This window comes from Gopherus evgoodei, chromosome 2 (assembly GCF_007399415.2).
Source record: "Gopherus evgoodei ecotype Sinaloan lineage chromosome 2, rGopEvg1_v1.p, whole genome shotgun sequence".
NCBI lineage: Eukaryota > Metazoa > Chordata > Testudines > Testudinidae > Gopherus > Gopherus evgoodei.
The window spans coordinates 80080847-80106483 of record NC_044323.1 but is presented as its reverse complement, the minus strand read 5'-3'; the positions used below and the strand labels follow the sequence as shown (position 1 = coordinate 80106483).

Here is a 25637-nt window from a genome sequence, read left to right as displayed (position 1 = left end):
TGCTGAAGGCATCATGTATTTGAGTTATTACTATTCAAGCACCCCAAGTTCCAGCACCTATGGAAGAGGCACCCAAATCTGGCCCCATTGCTGGCGAGGAGCAGAACAGGGAGGTGGGAGAATTGCGACGCTTTGACATTATCAAAGATTGAATGGGGGGGGGGGGTTCAACGTCCTACCCTACTGATACAGTAATGCCAAGGGTGGCCAAGCCACGAGGCATGCCTGGTACCTGGGGACAGGTGTGTTTATGTGATGACTGGTGTGGGACTGGGTAAAGAGCCCTTTCCCTTTCCTTTATCCCCTCTTCCCCCCCTCCCTACTACTCTGCACAAACCTGTATGGCTGGGGGGGGCGGGTTGCCACTCCAAAATAAGGACACCACAGACAGGGGCGGCGCCAGGCACCAGCACGCCAAGCTCATGCCTGGGGCGGCAAGCCACGGGGGGCACTCTGCTGGTCATTGCGAGGGCAGCAGGCAGGTTGCCTTCAGCGCCTGCGGAGGGTCTGCTGGTTCCACGGCTTCAGCGGACCTCCTGCAGGCAAGCCACCGAAGGCAGCCTGCTGCCATGCTTGGGGTGGCAAAATACCTAGAGCCACCCCTGACTACAGACCACCTGGAAGGACTTAAACTAATGAGTTGATGATGGGGAGAAATAAGCTGGGGAAGATTTACAGAGAGAACAAAGAAAGAGTAGAAGCAGTAAGCCTGAGCTGGGGCAGAGACAGAGTCTGAACCAGAGAGCTGCTTGGAGGACAGTTAGTACTGCTGCATTGGTTCTTGCACAGGGGCACTCTTACAGACACAGCCCGGAGCTGACAGATCAGCTGAGACCACACAGCAACACCCACCAGTCTGAGCTCACAACCCATACCAGCACCAGCATGGAGAGAGGTTGGACTGACCTGGGGGTAGCGGTGGGGTTGCATGGGCATGGGGGCAGAGTCTGTGTGTGTTAGCCAGATATGGGAACAGGGGCTCTGTGCTGTATCCAGGTGGGGAGGTCTGTTATCTCTAACCAGACACCATGCCTTGGGTCTACTCCTGGCTTTGCCTGGGTTAGATAAGTGTTGGTCTGTTAAGCATGGTGCTTGATCCAGACATGAACTCTGACCCCCTTGGCAGCAGAGGATTGGTGTTTGTGCAGAGGTGTGTAGCTGGGATCTGCTTCTTCAGCCCAGGGAATCTCTCACCTGACACTTTCCACATTCTTTTGACCAGTCTTCCACTATGACAGAAGAGACCAACTTAGCAAACTTCTCAAGCGGACAAGGAGACGTGCAGCCTGGCAGCCTGAGTGGATAAGGATCCGTCAAGGAGTCATTCCGATAGGACATTTCAATGCTGTAGTGCCTGATTTCCAGCGCCCAGAAGAAAAAGAAAGATTAGATCTTTATATCTGAGATTTCCTCTTCACAGAGACAGCCTTTTGCAAATTACAGCCTTTGTTAATGGAAGTTATTGTAGAACAAATTCTTCAAGAACAGAGACCTTGGCAAAGACATTCAAAGCTCAGTGCTCCTTAGAACAGTCATATCACTGCTAAAGTCACAGGTCATGTCAGCAGGCCCTTCTGAAATATTTAATTAAATGAAAACAGAACTATACCCCACGTAAGGATGTTTGATTGTGATAAGCTTTAAATGGTAGCTTGAAAACTACCACTACCGTTTAGGGAAGCAGTCACATTTATCCATTCACTTAATTCCCACCACTAAACTTAAATGTGTTCTGTGTGTGTGTGTGTGTGTGTGTGTGTGTGTGTGTGTCTCTCTCTCTCTCATATATTTCAGTTAATTATTAATTTTGAATGCATTTAATGCAACATTGTGAATAGGACTGCTCAGTAAAATTCATTTAAAATATAATTATTTCATGAGGATGCTTTTCTCTCAAAAATAATCTAAGACATTAATGAATTGGTATCTGAAAGCAAAACACATTTGCTTTCTGCAGATGTGTCAAGATACTTGCCCACTGTTTTCTTGGTAGAGTTCAAAAAACTGGCAAGCACTGTACGGTGGCAGTTTTCCATTGAAAATATTGAGCGCCATCTGTAGGGCGCCAATTGTGGTGTCATGCTATAAAAAAGAAAAAGAATGCTCCCATGTAATACAGTAGTTGCTTTTAAGTGGGGTTTTGCTGCCCCTACTTCCAAAAACCTTTTTTTAGTTCTAGGAAGGGATATTAAAGTAAAACTCCAGTTGTGGTCTTTGTTTTTTATTTTTGAAAAACCCATTGCCCCTTTTGCAGGAAAACCCATGGCAGGGTGTTGAAGGAGGGAGGAAGGAATCCAAATCTTTCCCTAGAGCAGGGATAGGCAACCTATGGCACAGGTGCCAAAGGCGGCACGTGAGCTGATTTTCAGTGGCACTCACACTGCCTGGGTCCTGGCCACTGGTCTGAGGGGCTCTGCATTTTAATTTAGTTTTAAATGAAGCTTCTTAAACATTTTAAAAACTTTATTTACTTTACATAGAACAATAGTTTAGTTATATATTATAGACATTAAAAAAGGCCTTCTAAAAATGTTAAAATGTATTACTGGCACGTGAAACCTTAAATCAGAGTGAATAAAGGAAGACTCGGCACACCACTTCTGAAAGGTTGCCAACCTCTGCCCTAGGTAAGTCTCCTGTTTGTGTGTTTACTGAGCTTGTTTATATACCACTCTAATTGTTGTATTTTAATCATTATACAGGGTCTAGAACTATAGATACTTTATAAATTGCAACAGATAGATAAATTGAGTTACGCCAAGCATGAATTTGGTTACAATATGTTAAAATGAAAAATATAGATCTCATACAGCCCGTTTGCACCAAGCCAGCAGCACAAAGTGGCTGTAAAGATGGCTTAAGCTAGGGGAATCTCCAGGTGACATATAACTGGCATAGCCAGTTCAAGTATAGATTATGTGTGGGAGGTGTGGTTGAAGTGCTGCTATATTCCAGTGATCCCCTGCTAGTAGAACAGCACCTTGGTGGTTTGTTGCATCAGGATGCCTCTTGGAGAAGCCCTGAAGTTGCTCTATATTGCACTGGGGGCCAAGTCTTAGAATGGGGGTTAGTGGGGAGTAAAGCTGCCTTTGCCGAGCACAGGTTGGCTGAAGATGAGGAGTAAATTCTATGTTTTTGTTTGTCGCACATGTTGCAAAAATACATAATTCCATTCAATGTGTTGAGTCCAATTGTATCATCTCATTGCTTTTCTTAGCTTGTAGCAGGAATGTAACCTTTTTCTTTTAACACTGGAAAGTTGTTGCATCAAAATACATTGGTAACATTGCTTATAATTTCCCCCCTGCATTTGCTCCTAGTACAAGTCAAATGAAGCCCATTCTGTTGAATTCCCACTAGTAAACGTATCAGTCCAATGTTAGGGAAAAATAAAGTTACTCACTGCGGAAAAGATCTGAATTTTTCTCTTGTTTGATGGTTGAGTGGCTTTTTTGATGCTTTTTAGAATAGCATTCACCAGGACGCCTTAAAGAAGATGGAGAAGAGCAATGAGGATGTTGATGAATAAAGTGTATTCAGCTGAAAGCCCAAACTTAAATATCCCAGGTATTAAACAGGAAGATCTGTTCATGACTGTACAACAGTAATTCATTTTTAGTTCACATGGAATTTAGAGCTTGACAGCGGACATTACAGAAATGAAAAAAATATTTTTAACCCAGGGTTGTTTGAGAAACAGGAGCATTAGAACCCAGGCTAGAATGCGGCTGAAAATCAGGGTTACAATGCCTGCCCCTTAAGTTAGGCTGCGCTGCCATCTCCTCAATGACATTTCCTTCCATTAATAGCCGCAGGTCAGAGAAATATTTCAACCATTCACTTGCCATAACTTCTGACTGTTGCCTTTTCCCTCAAAGCTTGGTTCTTGTGTCTTTTAGCCTAGGGCACTTTTGTGCTGTTCTCCCAGTACAAAAGTGTCCTAAAGCTGTCAGAACCAGCCAATGGAGGAATCCTTCTAGTGGCACCTACACCATTCCCTTCCCTGCTCCCAGCATAGGCGCGTGGCCAGAAAGAAGGGATGTGGTTGAGGTGTCCCTGCAGTTTGCCAATCCATGCCTGCTAGAATAGCCCTGGGGGCCAGCTGTCAGGCAGTGAAGTTTAGAGCTACTTGAGGCTCTTCTAATTTACTCTATGGTGGGAACCAATGTAGAACCAGACCCAAGATGAGAGGGCTACCAAGGACTTCGAATCTCCTATCATCAGCTGTGCCCAGAGCTGCTTGGGGGCAGGTTTATATCTGGGCCTCAGTGAGGTCACCATGAAGGTGTTTCCAAGGTTAACATTAAATGAGAGAAAATAAATCAAAGCTCAATAAACAATTTGATTTAATATTGGAGAAATAGAACCTAAATCTGGTTTAGGCTGCTGTCATTCATTTAAATACTAGTAAATAAATAAACACAGCTATGACATAATTGGCATCACAGAGACCTGGTGGGCTAATACACATGACTGGAATATTGGTATAAAAGGGCACAGCTTGCTCAGGAAGGACAGGCAGGGGAAAAAAGGGAGGAAGTGTTGCCTTATATATTAAAAAAGTATACACTTAGACTGAGGAGGAGATGGGAATAGGAAAGAGGTTTGTTAAAAGTCTCTGGGTAAGCATAAAAGGGGTAAAAACTAAGGTGATGTCATGGTAGGGGTCTACTACAGACCACCTAAACAGGAAGAAGAGGTGGATGAGGCTTTTTTTAAACAACTAACAAAATAATCCAAAGCACAGGACTTGGTGGTGATGAGATACTTCAATTACTCAGACATTTGTTGGGAAAATAACACAGCAGGGCACAGATTATTCAATACATTCTTGGAATGTGTTGGAGACAATTTTTTATTTCAGACGGTGGAGAAAGCTACTAGGGGAAAGGCTGTTCCAGATGTGATTTTGCAAATAGGGAGGAACTGGTTGAGAATTTGAAAGTGGAAGGCAGCTTGGGTGAAAGTGATCATGAAATGATAGAGTTCATGATTCTAAGGAATGGTAGGAAGGAGAACAGCAAAATAAAGACAATTGATTTCAAGAAGGCAGACTTTAGCAAACTCAGGGAGCTGGTGGGTAAGATCCCATGGTAAAAAAGTTTAAGGGGAAAAACAATTGAAGATTTTCAAAGGGACACTATTAAGGGCACCAGAGCAAACTATCCCACTGGTAGGAAAGATAGGAAGTATGTCAAGAGACCACCCTGGCTTAACCAGGAGATCATCAATGATCTAAAAATCAAAACAAGAGTTCTACAAAAAGTGAAAACTAGGTCAAATTACGGAGGATGAATACAAACAAATAACACAAGTATGTAGGGACAAAATTAGGCCAAGCCACAAAATGGGATCAAACTAACTAGAGACGTAAAGGGAACAAGAAAACATTCTACAAATACATTAGAAGCAAAAGGAAGATCAAGGACAATGTTGGCCCATTGCTTAATGAGAGGGGGAAAATAACAGAAAATGTGGAAATGAAAAAGGTGCTTAATAACTTCTTTGTTTCAGTTTTCACCGAGAAAGTTGGTGGTGATTGGACATCTAACATAGTGAATACCTGTGAAAAATGAGGTCGAATCATAAGAGGCTAAAATAAGGAAAGAACAAGTTAAAAATTAGATAAATTAGATGTCTTCAAGTCACCAGCGCCTGATGAAATGCATCCTAGAATACTCCAAGAGCTGACTGAGGAGATATTGGAGCCATTAGCAATTATCTTTGAAAAACGATGGAAGATGGGAGAGATTCCAGGAGACTGGAAAATGGCAAATGTAGTGCCAATCTATAAAAAGGGAAATAAGGAGAACCTGGGGAATTAAAGACCAGTCAGCTTCACTTCTATACCCCAAAAGATAATGGAGCAAATAATTTAGCTATCAAATTGCAAACATCTAGAAGATAATAAGGTGATAAGTAACAATCAGCATGGATTTTTCAAGAACAAATGCTGTCAAACCAACCTGATAGCTTTCTTTGACAGAGTAACAAGCCTTGTGGATAGGGGGGAAGTGGTAGATGTGGTATATCTTGACTTTAGTAAAGCTTTTGATACTGTCTTGCATGACCTTCTCATAATCAAACTAGGGAAATGCAACCTCGATGGAGCCACTATAAGGTGGGTGAAAAAATGGCTGGAAAACCGTTCGCAGAGAGCAGTTATCAGTGATTCACAGTCATTCTGGAAGGGAATAACAAGTAGAGTCCCACAGGGATCAGTTCTGGATCTGGTTCTGTTCAATATCTTCATCAATGATTTAGATAATGGCATAGAGAGTACGCTTAAAACATTTGCAGATGATATCAAATTGGGAGGGTTTGCAAGCGCTTTGGAGGATAGGATTAAAATTCAAAATGAACTGGAGAAATAGTCTGAAGTAAAGAGGATGAAATTCAATAAGGACAAATGCAAAGTACTCCATTAGGAAGGAACAATCAGTTGCACACATACAAAATGGGAAATGACTGCCTAGGATGGAGTACTGTAGAAAAGGATCTGGAGGTTATAGTGGACCAGAAGCTAAATATGAGCCAACAATGTAACCCTGTTGCAAAAAAAGCGAACATCATTCTGGGATGTATTAGCAGGAGTGTTGTAAGCAAGACATGAGAAATAATTCTTCTGCTCTGCGCTGATTAGGTCTCAACTGGTGGATTGTGTCCAGTTCTGAGAGTCACATTTCAGCAAAGACGTGGACAAATTGGAGAAAGTCAAGAGAAGAGAGACAAAAATGATTAAAGGTCTAGAAAACATGACCTATGGGGGAAGACTGAAAAAATTGGGTTTGTTTAGTCTGGAAAAGAGAAGACTGAGAGGGGACATAATGATTTTCAAGTATGTAAAAGATGATTACAAGAAGGAGGGAGAAAATTATTTTTCTTAATCTCTGAGTATAGGAGAAGAAGCAATGGGCTTAAATTGCATCAAGGGAGTTTTAAGTTGGACATCAGAAAAAACTTCCTGTCAGGGTGATTAAGCACTGGAATAAATTGTCTAGGGAGGTTGTGGAATCTCTATCATTGGAGATTTTTAAGAGCAGGTTAGACAAACACCTGTCAGGGATGGTCTAGATAATACTTAGTTCTGCCATGAGTCAGAGGACTGGATTAGATGACCTTTCAAGGTTCCTTCCAGTCCTATGATTCTATGTCAGGCTCAAGTCAGAATGGCCTTGAATCTTCTCCTAGGATTTCTGCAACCATCTCTTAAATTTGGCCTAGGGTAACTAAAGGCATTTCTACATTTAGGAAATGTACATTTAGGACATCCCAGGGATCATGAAAATACCAGTGTTCAAAATATGTTTTTAAATGTTTATTTCTGTGTGCAGGTATATTTAGAAACATTGTAGTGCCATTTTAACAAGGAGCTTTGCATGAGTAAAGAGACTTGATTTGTTATATAGTATCAGCTCCTCCCTTTTCATTGCTGTGTAATATTTTATTTACCTCCCTGTAGTCGTGCTTTGTCTTTTGTTTTGTATATCCCAAAGATTGACTGTAAGGACAATGCTGCCAGCTCCTTCATCTTCTTCATTACATCTCGGGAAGCCCATTCAGGGAGAGTATAATTGTGAATACTCTATAGTAAAAAAGGAAAATGAACATTATTTTTCTCCCATTAATTTTCTTTTCCCCCAGCGCACCCTTACACTGTTGCCTTTGGACTCCCTGAGGCTGTCTCCCAGTTCCTTCGTCATGTGGCTTCATTTCCTGGCATTTTCCCCAGAACACCCTTTTAGGGAGGTTCCATTGGGGCCCCAATGGAAATTTAATTCTTTCTCTTACTGCAGTTGCTTTCCAACTTGGTTTCTGCTAGTGTGCGGGTTTGGAGAGGAAGATGCAAGTCCCACATGGCCAACTCACTCTGCCCCTTCTCTAACACTGGATCTGCAAAGCATAATCTAGCTCACAGTGGGGAACTCTCATCTCCTGAGTCCCAGTTCCCTGTTCTAACCACTAGACAATGATACTACTGCTTATTTTCAACGTCCCGCTAAGTATTCTATAGTTATAAGGAGTTGTTCTAAAGAAAATACTTCACTTTTTCTATCAGCAAAAATCATGATGAGCTTCTCAGCATGCTTGAGTAACTACAGTAACACACTGGGTTGTACAGAAAGGGAAATAATATAAGGAGATGGATTTTAGTGTCCTGTTTTAGAGGGATGATAAATAACAGGGATGAATGAAGATTAGTTTTCTAAACTGTAAACTATGCTTTGAGAAGTCCTTTTCTAATACACTAAATTATGGTTCATTATCATTCACCATTCTTCAAATGGTGCTGAAAAGAAACCAAGCTCAGGACAGAACAGAAGATCAGTCATGACTGTGTTTGGTTGAAACCAAATTGCTGAGTTCAGGTGAATCAGATCTTCTGGATTAGTCTCCCTCTCGCTTTCTCTTTTAAATACCTCACAAAGCAGAGTATCGTATGTATTCCAGGCTTTGAACTTATTCAGTTGTTTGAGAGTGTCCACGTCATATCCTGTGTTAGCTGCCATAATTTTTAAAACACCCTGAAAGACAAGAACAAAAGGAAACATACACAACGAATATCTCAGTACACTCAGATACATGTTCATGTGGACTCATAGGCCCTGATCTTGCAAACTCTTACACGCGTGCTTAACTTTACACATGTGAATAGTCCCAATGAGGGTTTTTTGTTGTTGCACTTCTCACTCGTGGCTCCTAGATGCTACAGCTTTTAGTTTCTGTGCCTGCCTTTTGCTCATGCTTGCTATTCTTCTTTGGAAGGCTCCACTTGCTGGCTTCTTCTCTCCCTGCCCTGAGTACTTCAACCCAAGGAGAGGGTGCAACCTCACTCACCTCTTCAAGTGAACCTTCCAAAATGGGAGCTCCCTTGGGGAAGTGGATAAAGAGAGAGAAGGCACTGGGGGGAGGGTAAGAGGAAGAGAGGAACAAGGGAAAAAGGAACTGGAAACCCCAAGGCAGGAGGGAGGTGGAGAACCTACGGGATGGAATGGGAACAAAGCCCAGAGGAAGAATTAAGGAAAGAAGGAAGAGAGAAAAACAAATTATGTAAGGACAGGAAGAAGGAGACTGCCTGGATGACTGGAAAAGGGCAATGATGGGATGGGAGAAATGTCTCACAAAGATGCCAAAAAAGGAACCAGGATTGCCAACTGCCCCATGAAGATGGTGGTGAGGAGAGGAGACAAGACCTGCTATCTGTTCCCAGTCACTCTGGTGAGGATAGCAGACCACCAGCCTTCTCTCTCCCACAGAAGACAATAGTTTGCGGGGGCTGAGGCCTCTTAATGCGGGAGGGTTGGTTGTATATGAGCAGTTGAGCAGTTTGGTGAGGTTGGATAAGCATCCAAAGGTTAAGTTGCTTCTTGAAAACTCAGGATTCTCCCATCACTGTTTAATATGTGTATTTTACAATATTGGTTCATGCATTTGCAGCTTGTGTCCTTGTGACAAAACATCATTACATATTGCTGTAAGGGTGCAATGTGTGGGGCAATGAATGTAGCGAATGAGAGATTTTCAATCCAGGAGGAGAATCAGTTTTTTGAAACAACCTGAAAAACTATATCAGCTTTGGGGTTCTGATAATTAAATGAATCATACGAGATGCCATCGAAATGTCACCAGGATGTGTACACTCTAGCTGGCATCCAGGTGACCTCTACACCTCTAGGACTGACTTTGGAAAAATCTTTCAAAACTGAGCAATCCTGCACCTTGCCTCTGGACTACCAGAATGGCAACTAGTTTGAGAACTACAGTCCTTGACTACCAGTCCTGTGAAAAGTAAGCAGAATTACCTTGGAGTAAAATGAACATGAAATATGGAAGCCTCACTATATCCCTTGCTTCTTGTGAATGATTTATATCAATTTGACTTTATTAAAAAAAAATACCTGAAATGTAATGTTTGTAAGAGTTGTCTTTCCTTCTAACCCCAAGGGGCCTGAAACTGTCTGAGGTTATGCAGGGCTCTGCCTTTCTTATCTTTTTTGCAATAACCTATTTATGTATCATTTCCAGAGACCATTTGTGAAGCCCTGGCTCATGGTAGGCCTGGTCTATATATCTCTCAGGCATGTGAAAAATCCAACCCCCCAGAGACCTAACTATACTGATCCTAACACTTGGTATAGCCAGCACTAGGTTGATGGAAGAATTCTTCCGTCAACCTAGCGCTAGTCTACACCAGTGGTTAGGTTGGTATAGCTGGGGTTATGTGTGTGGGGGGCAGGCTTTGTCTCATCCATGAGAGATGTAGCCATACAAAAGTAAATTCCTATTTTAGACCAGGCCTTACTGTGCACTTATTTGTGTGAGTAAGCGTTTCACAACTGGTTCCACAGGGACCCTCACTCTGTCTCCTGCAGAGGGTGTAAGGGGACTCTAAGCACTTTATGCCCATGTGTTCTCTACCTGAACCATGGGAGAGGGGTAGTGAGAGGGGTAGTGGTGTCAGCTATTACTTCCCCTCCCATGCAGCTGGCTGTGGGAATGGGTGAAGCTGGCCAGCACAGCAGTTGGTGCAGAGTGGGAAGTAAGCTGCACAAGGAAAAAGTCGGGCACAGCTTGCTTTCCCCCATAAAACAAGGAAGAAGCAGGAACTGACTAGTGACACTGAGGCAGCACAACTAGGCACTGCTTCAGCAGTCTACCTAATGTAGCAGTGGCTAATCCACAGACTGTGCAGTGTTGTTCAAGGCCTGTTCACCCTATCTACTTATTGCCTGCTACAGCCTCTGTAGCAGGAAAAGTTGTGGGGTATTTGGGTGAAGATGTGTGTCAAGGCCAAAGCAGAAACACTGCTCAACTTTGGGTGAGAGGGTGCAAAAAAATAACGTTGTAATGAAACTTGCACAAGGAGAAATGCTTGAGTTGTTTTTACATTGGTTTTGCATTGCAGCAGTCACATCCTGAGGTCTTTATTTCTCCTCAGTTTCAGCAGGTTAATCACATCTGTATGATTGGTTTTGTGCTATGCTGTAGTGCAGGAAATTGCTGCCTCCGGAATATTTTCAGTCTCATTAGACTATTTAGCACAAATTAAATATAACTCAAAATAGCCTGAGCTAGTTAGTGATATATTCACATCTAAAAATTAAAATTAAAATAAAACTCAAGTTAAAATATATATTTGAGACTTGTTCAGTGTACAAGTATATTAATATTTTATAGTAATATTAGCCTGTCTTGTGGTAATTTTATTTTTAAGAGGCTGTTGTTCCTCAGGAGACAGTAACAACATTTCAGTAAATGGAAACAATCCAATGTTACAATCCCTTAAGTTTATATTCTTTCCTTTTTGTTTTACCATATAGGGTTGCAACTTGTTTTGAAATTGCCATGATGCCTGGGTTTCATTCTGAAGTTCATCAAAACGTGGACAGTTAGGAGAAGGAAAGTGCAGCATCTAAATAAAAAAAGAAAGTTAAACTTGTCATGTAGTCAGCAGGGGCAGCTCTAGGTATTTTGCCGCCCCAAGCACGGCAGGCAGGCTGCCTTCGGTGGCTTGCCTGCGGGAGGTCCTGGGTCCCATGGATTCGGCGGCACACCTGTGGGAGGTCCACCGAAGCCGCGGGACCAGCAGACCCTCTGCAGGCATGCTGCCAAAGGCAACCTGCCTGCCGCCCTTGCGGCGACCGGCAGAGCGCGCCCTGCGGCTTGCCGCCCCAGGCACATGCTTGGCGTGCTGGTGCCTGGAGCTGCCCCTGATGGTCAGGCACTTTGAATGGGATCCACACAGGAACTTAGGTGTTGCAAAGCCGGGCATCACGGCGCCTAACTTTTAGGTGCCTAGAAAATAACACGAACAACACTGGGATGCACAAAGCCTAAGAAAGGGGTCTAAGCTCCCTATCCAATGAAGGGGAGAGGTAGGCTCCTTAGACTGTGATCCACAAAAGCCAGCATTACTAGGTGGGGAGCTGCCCAAGCTAACCAATGGCAGTTGCTAAGCACTGCCCGTCTCTCTCAGAGTTAGGTATCTAAGTCCAGGCTGAAAGGAAGCGCGTATCTTTGCTTAGCAATCCATAAATGGGAATCAGCCACATGGAGTCAGGCAGCTGAAGTACCTAAGCTACTTCTTGAGACACTGAGTTAGGTGCCTGCCTTGCTCCACACACAACAGCCAGAGGAGAGGGTGGTGGGGGTGCCCACCTTATAGCTTTTTGCCCAGTGGTTAGAGCACTCACCTGGGATCTGTAAGACCCAGGTTCAACTCCCCCCTCTCTGCCAGAGAGGGAGAAAAAATATGATCTGGGGTCTCTACCTTCTCAGGCACATTGTCCAACCCCTGAGCTATGGGATATTCTGATTTAGGGCTTCTTCAGTCTCTCCTGTGGAAGCTGTTGGACTATGGCTAAATAATGAAAGAGTGATTGTAGCAGGGGGACTGGACCTGGAGTTTCCCACCTCCTAGGTGGTGCCCTAACCACTGACTCACAGCATCTCTCTCTCTCTCTTTCGCCCAGTGAGTGTTCCACTGTGGATAAGTGCTTAAACAGTCTGGGGTTTAGGTACCTAAATACCTTGCTGGATCTGGACCATTGTGACTATCTGTTTAACTCACCTTAGCTTCATCTATCATTGTGGTGTCTAACTGTTGTGGATCAGATTCATGGACATGCTGCAACTGCTTTGTGCCAATCCATTGGTGCAAGTTGTTCATATACTTAGTGAATTTGGGCAGTGGAAGATTTTGCTGGCATGTCCAGGAAGCTGTTATTGTAGCTGACCCCTGGCTGTCAGAATGATCCTCTTAAGCAGCTGTGTATATCTTAGAACTGCTCTGAGAACTGGCCCAGTTCCCTGGATCCAATGTGTAAAGGTGGTTGAAACTACTTTCCCCCTACTTCTCAACTCCTAAGTCACATCAAATACAGCCCAGCACTGGAACCTGCATATTAGACTGCTGAAATTTTGATTTCTTTGTCCAAATCCTGCTCTTAGATTTGTGTGTAAAATATGGCATTGTTTCAGTGGAACCACAATAACATGGTATCTGTTTTGCCATTGAGTATTCTTGGGAATAAACAAGAGACAGAAGTGAATTGTGCTCCCAAATATTGAAAGGGTGCCTATGTAATAGCTTCATTACTGCTTAATACGCCATGTGTGAAATTCATCCTTATTCAGAGAATCTACCCAACCCATGCATCACTTAAGCTTTGATAGCTTAAGAGGGACTTAAGTGTCGAATGTCTTGTATTGGCCTTCTCTGACCTAATGTGAATTTCACTCTGGGTAAATTGGGCAGAATGCACCTCCAGTGCATCCCCCTGTAATGGTCCTTCCTCACTGAAGTGTCAGTACAGAGGCTGGAGCAGATGTTAGCAGAGAGGAGTTAACATTTTAAATAGGAAATATTGCATGACCTCCAGAGTGTGTGTTCTTCTGCAATAGCCGCACACCTTGGAGGTTCAAGGCTACGTTGGGAGGCTTTGGAATTGCAATAATAACAAATACTCCTTTTGCTTAATTACCACCCTTTGGGTGTTATTACTTAAGCCACTCCCTTTGGTTTCATTAAGTAGTACACAGTGCTGCTAACTGTCAGTTCTGAATGGGTCACATTCACAATAGGCTAAGAAAATAATCTGTGACCAAGTTTATTACTATATGATACTTTGCCTTGATTTCCCAGTCTGTGTTGTTAGGGGCTTGAAAATACCCACAGACATCTGGACCTGGAAGGTCCAGGAAGATAGAGTTCCTGGTTTATAGGTGGTTGGCCTATTCAGCAGAAACTTCAAGTTGTTCCAGGAAGTCACTGTAATTAAACTTTAATTCCCCAACCTGGGAAAGTTGCAGACCTGGCAGGGAAGAAGAGCACTCCTGCAAATGACCAGAGCTCCCTTTCCCTTTAAAGTGGTGACTCAGAGAGTTTGGAGGTTTGGTTTGGATAAACATCTGATAGGTCTGATGCTTATCAAAACCTCTTTCAAGCCCTTCCCAACTGCAAACCTCCCTTCCTCTTGCTTCACTGGAGGACAGAGTGAAGATTCAAGCTGGATCACATTGTGTCTGATCTAGTTTGCTTGAAGCACATCTCACTTTCACACATGGCTTTAGAATGGAGTAATGCTCATGAACATGGAGTAATGCTCATGAACATCTCTGGAGTAGACAGGCATGATGGCCTAATGACCGTGGTCCATCCTCTGATGACCTTGATGACATAGTGTGTGGTGGTTTTATTGTTTCTTGTTTCTATTTCCTCCAAGTACTGTAGGTAGCACAAGGAATGAAGCCCTTTCTGTTCCTGCTCTCTGCAGCTTTTGTTCTTGTTAAATCTTTGACCTGCACAGTGCCTCGTTGCAGCATCACCCCAGGCCGACAGATCTATACCTGCCCTGTCATTTCTTAGATACATTCACTTGGGCTGTATGCTTCTCAGGGTTGGGTCTGTCTTTCAATTATGTGTTTATACAGCACCTAGCACAATGGGGCTCCAATCTATGACTGAGGCCCCTGGGTGCTACTGCAATATAAATTAGTAATAACCACAGAGAGAGTGTTATAGTTTTGATGTAAACATCTCTCCTTGGCTGACCTCAGTAGCCAACCTGTCAGGGAGCGAAGAATACAAAGCACATTTCAACTTGAAATCACCTTAAAGGTCTGTCTGTCTGAAAGAACCTGCCCCCATGAAAAGATTTTAGTGGAACTTCCTCAGCTTCATTCCTGACAGGATAACGTCAGAGCTTTCCTGTAGAGGAGATGGTGATGAGGAATGCATGTCAGCTGTTCAGCCCCTGTAAACTTTCATGCAACAGTTTTGGTTGGGCCTGCATGACTGCATGTATTTATAGACCAGCTATGGAAGGTGTTGGATTGAACATGTTGAAGGGAATGATATTTTTTCATCTCCTTATTTGTGTGCCTACTGAAAAATCTGATCAGAGGTAGAAAGTTCCCAATTGGTACTCACATGGTCTTCCGATACTGGCACAGTATGAACTGGGATGGGTTGCCAAAGGATCTGGGGATTCCAGATCTGGTTGCCCACTGGGGGAAAGAGTCCAGCGAGATATACCTGAGTGCTCATAATGGTTCGATCATAATCTGTGCTTTGAATGAAAATCTGAAAGCAAAATGACAAATATTTTTTCCTAATAATTAACAAGAGGGCAATTTTATCCAAATTCCCATTCCATGCTTCCCTCTTTTCCTTTCTCCTGTTTTCCATAAATCACAAAAGGTGAAATTCACGCTTGTGCAGAGGACTAGCAGTAGATTTGTGCACCACTTAAGTCATATTTAAGTCCTCTTTCTAGGAATCTACTTCATCAGTCTAAATGCAATTTCTCTAAGGCACCTTTCACCTTGGAACCTAAACACTGAAAAAATTATGAAGAAGCATTAAAATCTAGATTAAAAAAAACATGTATCCATTTCTCTGAGATTGAAACATGTATCATCATAGGAGCTGGAACTAGGGGTGCAGGAGGTACTGCAGCACCCCCTGGCTTGAAGTGGTTTCTATTATATATAGGGTGTTCAGTTTGGTTCAATGGCTCTCAGCACCACCACTATAAAAATTGTTCCAGCACCCCTATGTATAGGTTTGTATGTTTAAGATGTGTTTTAAAGTACTTGTGTGTGCCACTTCTGGGGCAAGGTTGACAGTTTACACATGGTGTTTGCTGGTGCTGCCTTCATTCCCCTGCCAATCATAGTTCACAGTATACCATATTACTTCCATTATATAAATTTTTCGCAGTAAGAATTTTCTCAGATAACAGGACTCTGATTAGGATATCATCTGAGTAACAGCCTTTTCAGCCATGCTTAGAGCATTTCTCATCTCATCCATTAGCCCAGTGGGGCAGGGTTTTAGGGAAATGTGGGACTGTAATGCAGTTTCCCTCGCTCTCTTGTGACTTTCTGAAATTCTGTTAACCCTTTATATGATATGCTTTATGGCCAGAATTTTCAAATGTAGGTGCTTAACGTTAGGCTCCTTAATTTATATTTATGCATCTAATTAAGTGGCCTGATTTTCAAAAATGCTGAAATGTTGTTAACCTTATCTCTTGCTTTAATATGATGGGTTTGGGTTGTTGTTTTTTTTTTTTGACCCAGTAGTGCAAGTCTTACAGTCCAATGGTGCAAGAGAAATTTCCTTCACATAAATTCTGATGCTTACCTCATGCCGGTTGTATGTGGCATTCAAGAAGTTTGAGTATCTTTTCCGCGTATACTGTCCAAGCTCATATTGCTGCTGCATTCCAATCTGTATGGACAGCAGTACAGGTGAGTGTCAGTTTTAGGTAGCTGTGAAACTTTATTACAGCTTTTCTTTCCACTCTTCCTTCTGTCTTCAGTGAATTTTTCAAGTGATCATTAACCATTTTAATGCCATATTGTATGATTTGTGCATGTTTACGTATTGTTTTTCAACAGGAAAGTTCACTTTTATCCATAAACTAGTATCACTATACTAGGACACTACATTTTCTAAGATATTGAGGGTGTTAATAGTAAGTCATAGGTCATGTCCTGCTGGGAGAGATGTTGGGCCTGATTCTACTCTCCCTTAGAGCTTTCACACTGATGTAACTCCACTGACTTCAGCAGAGTTATTCCTGATTTACATGGTGAGGTGTGTGTGAGGAGAATCATGCCCATTAAGTTATGTGGTCAGTTAGTGCCAAATGAGTGTGTCTGTTTACGTGATACAAATACTTATGAAGAAAATGACTGGCTTATTCATAGTAACTCGTTGTGACTAAATTATTGGTCTGACTGCTGAGTTTGTAGCTTGACTCTCATCCCTTTAATTACATTCTGCCAACTTGTTTTGGTGTAACAGCAGCTGTTAACATGTCTTGGAGTGGTATTCTATCTGTTCTATTAGATCTCTCCAAGGCTGTGGGTAGGATCCCTTAACCTTTAGCAGCCAAAAAAGCACTTTTATTGAACTGGAGTCTCAGAGATCCACAAAAGAATTTCACATACTTAGAATAAAAAATAATTAATGAAACATTGAAAAATTATTAATTAAAATAAATTAGAGCAGCTTTCTACAAGCTAAGACAAAGAAGTTTTTTCTTATCTTAAATGGATTGCCAACACAAATACTGGTCTAACCAGCATGATTATGTTTTTGTTTTGTTTTTTTTTAAATTAAATTGCCTCTTATCTGAATACAATCACATCATCAGGAAGGTGTGCAATACCTTCCCCCAGGCTGAGTCACATCTCTACCTATAAAGAGCCAGATGGAATTTAACACCTACTGGTGAAATATCACTGCACTAAAGGTTTAATTTATGAATTACACCTCCCTGGTTAGTTGCTAATATTTTGTCAGTCACAGATCAGACACCTGCATAATTTTTATTGCATTAATGTTCTCATTTCTGTGAAAAGCCAACAAACCTTGGTAAGCTGTCCAAATCCTTGTGGCCATTCACTTTCTTTATGTAGACCAGTTGGAAAGTTTTCAACTGGGGTTCGGTCACCATGTCGAAAAACCTAGTGAGATGAATCAAAGACTGAATTAATTCCCTTTGGGTTTCCTTTTTACTTGTCTGGAAGACTAGAATATCATTTTAGTCCTAGCCCCTCTTGGGCAATCCAAAGAACTGGAGAGTCTGCAGAAACACAGGTCAACCCATCAAGTCTGACTGAAGTATATATTAAGATATTAAGGTATCATTGTGATGCCCACTGAACTGTGAGTGGGAACAGTCTGATGATTTTTCCCAATAGAACATAAAAGTGTATTGGCCAAAATGTTGAAACCCAAATGCAAGAGGTAGGCATCCAAAGCCATATTTGAGCACTTAAACAAGTGGCCTGATTGACTTGTGAATGTTCACCTCTGAAAACCAGACCACTGATTCAGGGGCCTAAATACGGATTTAGGTTCTTAGCTTTGGCTAAGTAAATAGTAAATATCTACTGATATTAGTAAGTATCTACTGACTGCTATCCTCTCCACTCCACACACATACACACTCTTGCATAAGGGCAAGGCACAATCTGGCTCCATTGGATGTAGATACTAATATATGTTATCTCTATGTTACCTCTTGTTTTGGTCACCTCAGGTGATGGGACTGTTTTTAAAAGTTTAAATTCAAGAATTTGTTTCCATTAACCCTGAAAACAGGGGGTATTAATTTTTTTGCCCTTACATATGTCTGAAATGACTGGTATGGCATGTAAATCTGATTGATTTAAGAAGGTATCTACCTAGATTTTGGGTGGACTTGGAGTAAAATGCTGGCCCTTTGAAGTCTTTGGGAGTTTTGCTATTAACTTCAATGGGACCAGGATTTTACCCTGAGAGTTTGGTCCCTCAGATCAGCAGAACACCTGAGCTGCTGTGTATGTACATGCAAGGCAAGTGGAGACATGAGTCATGCGTCAGAGAGCATATATGGTTGCTTTTGTGATCTTTTTATTCCAGTGTACAAAGAAAGTTTCAGCCTTCGATATTCTGTTTTAAATAGCTCTGAATAACTCTGAATTTCCCTTGAAAACTCGCTCATATTGTAGGGTCACAAAAATGTCATCCCCCCAAAAAACCCCAACCCACCCTGTACCCCATTTAAAATAATCTCAGATTCATTCCTTGACTTCCACAAGCAATCTGATTTTGCAAACAGCTTCATTATAAATAATGCTTTGCACTGCCACTGCACCTTTCATCCCAGAAGCTCACAAAAATGTACAAATATTAAGTCCCCCAGTATCTGCTGTGAGGTGTATTATTATTATTTATATTCACTTTACAGGTGGTAACCTAAAGCATGCAGCTTTTAACCACTCCCCTAAAAGTGCCAGTTACCATGCCCACCCTTCCTGGTAGCCCTCAATACCAATATCCACAAACACCAGGTGGTAAGGTGAGTGTTAAAAGTAAAGAAAAGCTGCCAGTCCTTTAAGGTGAATGTAACTGTATTTTTACCAATTCAGAGTTCATCTTGCTAGAGTAGATGTCCCGACTAACACCTAAAATAGCATAAGGAAGCTTTCTGTAAAGTGCTAATGTTGTGAATAAATGTTGCAGAAGAAAAACAGAGCCCTAAATTCCTGAACTCTGGTGTTGGGATGTAAGCAAAGGAGAATCTGATTTTCAATATAAAGTTTCATATTTATATGTAATTTTTAATTCCACACTTTTTTGTTACTTATTTAAACTCTTAAAACAGTGCTTTTAATCCCATCTCAGGGTACTTCTAATGAACAAGATAATTAAGTAAAGAGCTGTGTTCCCTGATGATTGAATCAAGTGGACAGGGTGGGAAGGAATGTGGGACACTTGCATCTCTGCTGGGGGGATGGGGAAGAAAAGTCGCTTGTTTCTTTGGCCAAGTATTTGTCATGCTGACATACCAAAGGTCTCTTGTGGGATTAATTTGCTTTTTTGGAGAAGCTGATGTCTTTTCTAAGAATGAAAATTAAATTCCCAATTAAAAGGCAGCTATGTAATTTGCATGCAACTGAAAATATAACTTCATAGCAAGACATTTTTTTCTAATTTTAAGTACATGGAAGTTGCCCAGACCAACTCCCATTGAAGTCAGTAGAAAGACTTCTGTAGACTTGAACGACTGTTGGCTCGAGCCCTTGCTACAGAAGCATGCCTTATTTGTTAACTAGTAGAAAGTCACTAAAATCATGGTAAATTTGTAATAGTAGCACTCAGCATCCTGTACTCTGTATGCAACATAACTTCTTGCACACTCTTCAGTTCCAGTTCTCTCCTTCAAGAGCATTTATAGTGCTGAGTAAGACAGCACTGTAGCTCTGTCTGGGTGGGTAAAGAGTGGGAACGTGCATGGGAGTTTTTAAGATGAAAACATATAAACCAATGTCCTTTCTGTTCAGTCTAGATTAAAGAAACCTTTTTCAGAAGGGGAGGGATTTGCCCTCTTCTGAAAAGTGCTGTGGCTTCTTTAAGTCCACAAAAAGCAGAAAAGACCTTGGTTTGTATGTCTTCATCTAAAGATCATGGCATAGCATAAACTTTATGTAACTCCATTTCTCTGTATTGGAAGGGTGAAGAGCTGAATAAAGACTACTGAGGCCTAAGCCCATGGTTCTTGGAAATATATGTGACTGAGCTTCCCAAGCATCTGAGGTCTGCTTAAGTTCAAGCCCCAGATGTGTTGTGCTACTTTTGAAACTTACCCTGGTCAGGCTGGGAGTGGAGATTGAAGCTGAGACCTTTCGTTCTAACGGCATGAATTCCTACTGGTGGATCTAAAGGACTAACTACCTTAAGTAGGCAGCTATAACCAACTCATAAACCTCATACCCTCAACTGTGGTCCAAGATCCAGGTGCTCCTTGTGCTATAAATGTGTATTTCAAAGTTTATATTTAGGCCTTTTACCTCTAGTTAAAATGGAGCTGTTACTTCCAATTAAGTTTAAAACACACTCATGTTGTAGTGACTTGGAGCTTTCTTAGTTTCACTTGGCAATTCAGCAGAGAATGGCAGGATGAAAGGGGAAAAAAGAGAGAAGAGATTGTGTGATGGCAAGGGTAGATTTTTATACTTGTGACACTGGGAAACAGAAAAAGGCAGGGCAGGAAGGAGATATGGAGATGGGACAAAATGAGAGCAGTTTCCTTTGATAAATGTGTTCACTTCAGCATCATTAATTCAAATATTTCACTCAACTCAATCCTCAGGGAGGGAGGGAGGGTTTTATAAAAACATACATCAGTGTTCTTTCATTTGTGTCATATGCTATGTTCATTGGCTGCATAAAAGTATTAAACCAAATCTGAAGGAAACCAGAGACCATATCATCTCTTCTCCTCCTGTGAGTGGAGCAGACTGAGATCCCTGGATCTCTCCTGAAGACACAAAAGGGGGTTTAAGCCATGGCAAAGGGGATCATTGTGGTTTTGTTTTCATCCAGCTTCAGTTTAATGCCTTTGTGCAACTCAGAATTTGGTTTGTGTACTTTACTGCTTCTGAGCTTTGCAGGTATTGGGAGTGGGTGTTGGGTGGGAGAGAGATTTCTAAAGGCACAAATGGCAGTTAGACATCTAGCACGCATTGGAAGTCCATGGATGTTAAGTGCCTAACTGCCATTTAGGCCTTTGGACATCTCCCCCCATGATTTAGACTATAGACCCCAATGTCCTCTTCTGATCTTGGGTTCACAGTGAGTTACTCCAGTCATCTCTGAGTTACGTTTTCTTGAGTTTCAAACAGGTTGAACTTGAAATGTGTCTGTAACACCATCCAGAACATATTGCCAATCAGCAAGTTTCTGGCATTTAAGATAGCCCATGTCACAACAGAGGTGGAGGTTGAATTTATAGGTTTAACAAAAACAAATTGCCTCCCAAAATTGGAATGTTTGAACAGTATTTATAAGTGGGGTTTCCTTCCCTTTTGTCCTTTTCCTATCTCTTCCTTGCCTGTTTTTTCCTTATCTTGTTTCCATCTCTCCAGAGATGGGCCCAAGCCAAAACGCTGCATTCGAATGACTCCCCGCAAGTTTGTAGAAGTTTGAATCTGAACTTCACAGCTAGGATCCATCTCTCCTTGCATAACTCAGAGCAAAGAAGATGGCAAGTGTGGGCAGAACCATAATGCACAAAAAAAGATAGGAAGGGGAAATTGAGTGGGTGGGGAACATCTGGTATTGTCCACTGGAAAACATAGTAAATTATGCTGAAATATACGGCTCTGGGTAATTTTGACCTCCTGACGCTCACTCTGTGCCATACTAACCCCAACAGAGAGATCATAGAGAGAGTGGGGAGGCAAAAGCAGTATGGCAATGAAACCAGCCATGCCACCAGTGCCAGGAAATCCACAGAGGCTGGGAAGTTGAGCAGGTTTTCTCAAAGTTCCAAAGTGTTTGAACTATCATTGTTCCTGGATTCTTTGCCTGTGTGCCACGCCCCTCTGCCTCTTCTCCAATGCTGCCTATCCTGTATTACAACAGGGAGGATGTGGCACAACTGCAGTTTCTCAGAAACGACTCACCTTTTGGGTGAGTGACTTCTTTCCTAGATCTGTGGGTGGGGACTATATGGCTCTATGAATCTGTGATTTATAGATGCAATGTCTTAGAACAGGAGTAGGCAACCTATGGCACGTGTGCCAAAGGCGGCACGCAAGCTGATTTTCAGTGGCACTCACACTGCCCAGGTCCTGACCACTGGTCCGGGGAGTTCTGCATTTTAATTTAATTTTAAATGAAACTTCTTAAACATTTTTTAAAACCTTATTTACTTTACATACAACAATAGTTTAATTATATATAATAGACTTGTAGAAAGAGACATTTTAACATTTTTAGAAGGTATTACTGGCACTCAAAACTTTAAATTTGAGTGAATAAATGAAAACTCGGCACACCACTTCTGAAAGGCTGCCAACCCCTGTCTTAGAAGTTCATTTCTACCTAATGGGATTCTGCTAGATATTTCCCATTTTTTCTATCAGATCGCATTTGACATTCAGCATCGGGGCCCTGCACAACAGCTTCAGTGGAGGCTAAAGTTTACACATTAGAAGGAAAGTCAAAATAGCATTTTGATAAAATGGCTTAAATTATTCCTGTTCAGTGAAAAGAACTAGTGGTCTGTAAAGCACAAAGTGCAGAGTCAGTGCAAAGGTGAAAGTCAGCTGGAGAAAGCTTGGCAGCTTTTCAGAATATGCCAAAGTCCTGAAAGTAAGAAAGGGAAACATTTGTCTTGTTTACTCCTGCAGGTGTGCTTTATGCTGTGAGTTGCTGCTAGGAGGGAAAAGTAATAAGAAAAAGAAAGGGGTGAAAATGGTTTCCATTTTGGCACATTATTTCAGTATATCATTCAAACTCAAATCAGTGAACCCAGGAGACAACACTTACAAGATAAGAATTCAACCCAGTGACGCAGTGCCAGGGAAAGGGAAATATACTCTGATGTTAAGACCAGTTCTATAGGAATTATATAGCTGATTGCTCAACCAGCTAAAGAGTAACTGGAATACTAGAATAATTTAGACTTTATCTGAAAAGGAGGAGAATTTATATGAAAATTCTCTGGAACAGCAATTATTATAAATAAGGAAATAAATAAATAAAATGGTGTATGCTATCCTAGAAATAAATGAAATACTATGTTCTTTTTAGTGGATGGGAGAAAATGAATGGAATAGAGGTAAAGAGGTGGTTCTTAGATATTAAGGACTTGTTTCTCCAAACAAGTGAGCACTTCCTATGAATGGCTGGGCAGAACTCTCAGTTAATAAATTGGGTCAGGACATCAATTTGTAGAACATCCTTACACCTATTCAGCTCAAGCCTAAGTTGCTTTAAAGTAGTGATTCTCAAACTATGGGGCAGGCCTCCCAAGGCGTGAGAAAGTGTCAAGGGAGGTGTGAGCTGTATCCTTTTTCTTAGGGGGATGTTAGGGGGAAGAGCATTGGCTGTGAGTCACGATTAGTTGGGGCTCGTGCAGAAGGGCCATGCACATCCATGAGGTGGGGATAAAGGGGACAGCTGGAGTCCCAGCAGCCTGGGGCTGCCAGAGTTGGGGTAGCAGCAGCAGCGCAAAAATAAGGGTGGCAATGGGACCCTAAGTCTGCTGTGAAAAGTGATATTGATGAATATCACTTTTCACATTGCCACCCAGTGGCTCTGGAACAGTTTTTAGAGTGGGGGCAGGGCCAATCAGAGGCGGGGGGCCAGGAGGGCCATTTGGCCTAGGCCTCAAGCTTAAAGGGTGCCTCAAAGGAATTGCTTCAAGAAATACTTAAACTTGGACTCTGGGGTGTTTCCTAATATCACAATTGCATTGTGAATTTTTGTCAGTTTGCCTGCATCAGTGGCTTCAGGTGAAAGCACCTTCAACGTTTTAAAGCAGGTAAAGAACTAGCACCATTCAACTATGTGGTAAGAGCATTTGAATGGGCTCGCCATGCTTAATATCAACTGTGACATTGCATGAAAGAGAGATTTTTCCTCAATAATTAGTGCATTTGCACAGACAAAGGCTAGAAAAGCATTTGTTAAATAAAAAATATTCATATTATGTCTCACTCTGTTTTTGGTGCCTTATTTTATTTTCACGTCATCATTTTTGGACATGGAGCTGGCAGCCAGGACCCTGCATATGCAAAACCTAGGGGTGCTGCAGCACCACTACTTCCCACACCTATGTCGCCACCCTTCTGTGTTGCTGCTGTTGGTGGTGCAGTGTTGCCTTCAGAGCTGGATGCTTGGCCAGCAGCCGCTGCTCTCCACTCTGCCTTCAGAGCTGGGTGGCACTATATGTATGGGGGCAGAGGGACACAAACAACTACAGACACAAAGAAGAGCGGCCCAATCAATACATTTGAGAACCACTGCTTTAGAGAGTTCCATTCTCCAGATGTGCCATCTGCCTGATGCCACCTATGCATTCAGTGCTCTTTCATCACTTTAATACACTTAAGATATTCCTATATATATGCACTAATGAATGGGACAGATTTTGAACATGTTGCTGAAAACAGAACTTGGGTGTCTTCTTTGCCTGGTGCCTGATCCAATTCCTTTTGAGATTCCCACTGAAGTCAATGGGAGTAGGATAAGACATTCTGGCCCACGAGCCAAATGGTACTTCTACTAACGTCAGCCAATAGAGACATAAGAAATATCACAGGTTTTCTTTCTTTGGCACAGACAGTAGAGTATGCACACAATAAGTCATAGTGTTTTCTCTACATGGATCAGTAAGTGCTCATTCGGAACTGTTGAAGGTATGAGAATGTTTGGATAACAGAGTTCTTTGTTACAAACAATAATTCCAGTGCCTAGGATTCTATGTTGGAAACAACAATTTAAACCAAATCTTTTTTATCACGGCCACCCGTATATATATCTAAAAAGAAAAATATAAAGGGCTAGCTTCAAAACATACTGTTGAAATTCCAGATCAATGGGAGAAAGCCTCCCCAAATCTGTTGAGGGGAAATGGATGTTATATTGTCATTCTATAGACTTTAGAACTAGAAATGAGCCATGAAAAATTGTTGCAGCCAGTTTCCAAATTCATCCTAGTTAATGCAGCATGTACGTCACAACACTATATAAATGAGGCTTCATATGTCTCTGCATGCTTCTAGGCCAATTCAGCTGTCATAAGAAATAAAACACATGCATTTCTAGCATGCCTTCCATTTGAATTTACCTTTGCAACACCTATGAGCTAGGTAAGTGTCCTCAATTCTACAGATGGGAACACTGAGGCACATAGAGATTGACATGGGCTCACAAAGGATGGGAGGGACAGACAAGATAGACCCCCAATCTCTTGACTGCCATTTATGTGCTTTAGCCACACATCTGGAGGATTCTTTTATCTTGTAAAAAATCTTTACAATTTGACTTATTTTATCTTCATTAAAATTAGCCTTTAAAGGTTTGATTATCCACTGTACATGGAAAAGCCTACATTTCTTTCCTTGTGGAATCTGTACAAAGAGAGGTTGAAATCTTACATTTTTATCAAATCAAGGAACACCACACTAAAATCATTACCAGCGACTAAATGAAGAGGCCATCTACTTACGACAATCACAAATTTCAGCTTGCTTTCTGCAGCAGTTTGTTGAAGCAGAATGAGAAAAAGACTAAAAGCGAAGCAAAAACTCCTGGACCTGCATGGAAGCCGTGTCCTTCCCAT

General features: G+C 41.8%; 1 protein-coding gene across 1 annotated transcript; it reads right to left on the bottom strand.

Moving 5' to 3' along the window:
- Window positions 1-1173: 1173 nt before the first annotated feature.
- Window positions 1174-25637, bottom strand: LOC115644957 (prostatic acid phosphatase-like). Its single transcript, XM_030549385.1, has 10 exons — window positions 25524-25637; window positions 17386-17481; window positions 16151-16237; window positions 14933-15085; window positions 11315-11413; window positions 8421-8525; window positions 7453-7585; window positions 3404-3486; window positions 1976-2082; window positions 1174-1354 (listed from the first exon to the last, which is right to left on the bottom strand). The coding sequence occupies exons 1-10, from the start codon at window positions 25635-25637 to the stop codon at window positions 1174-1176; spliced, it is 1158 nt and encodes a 385-aa protein (XP_030405245.1).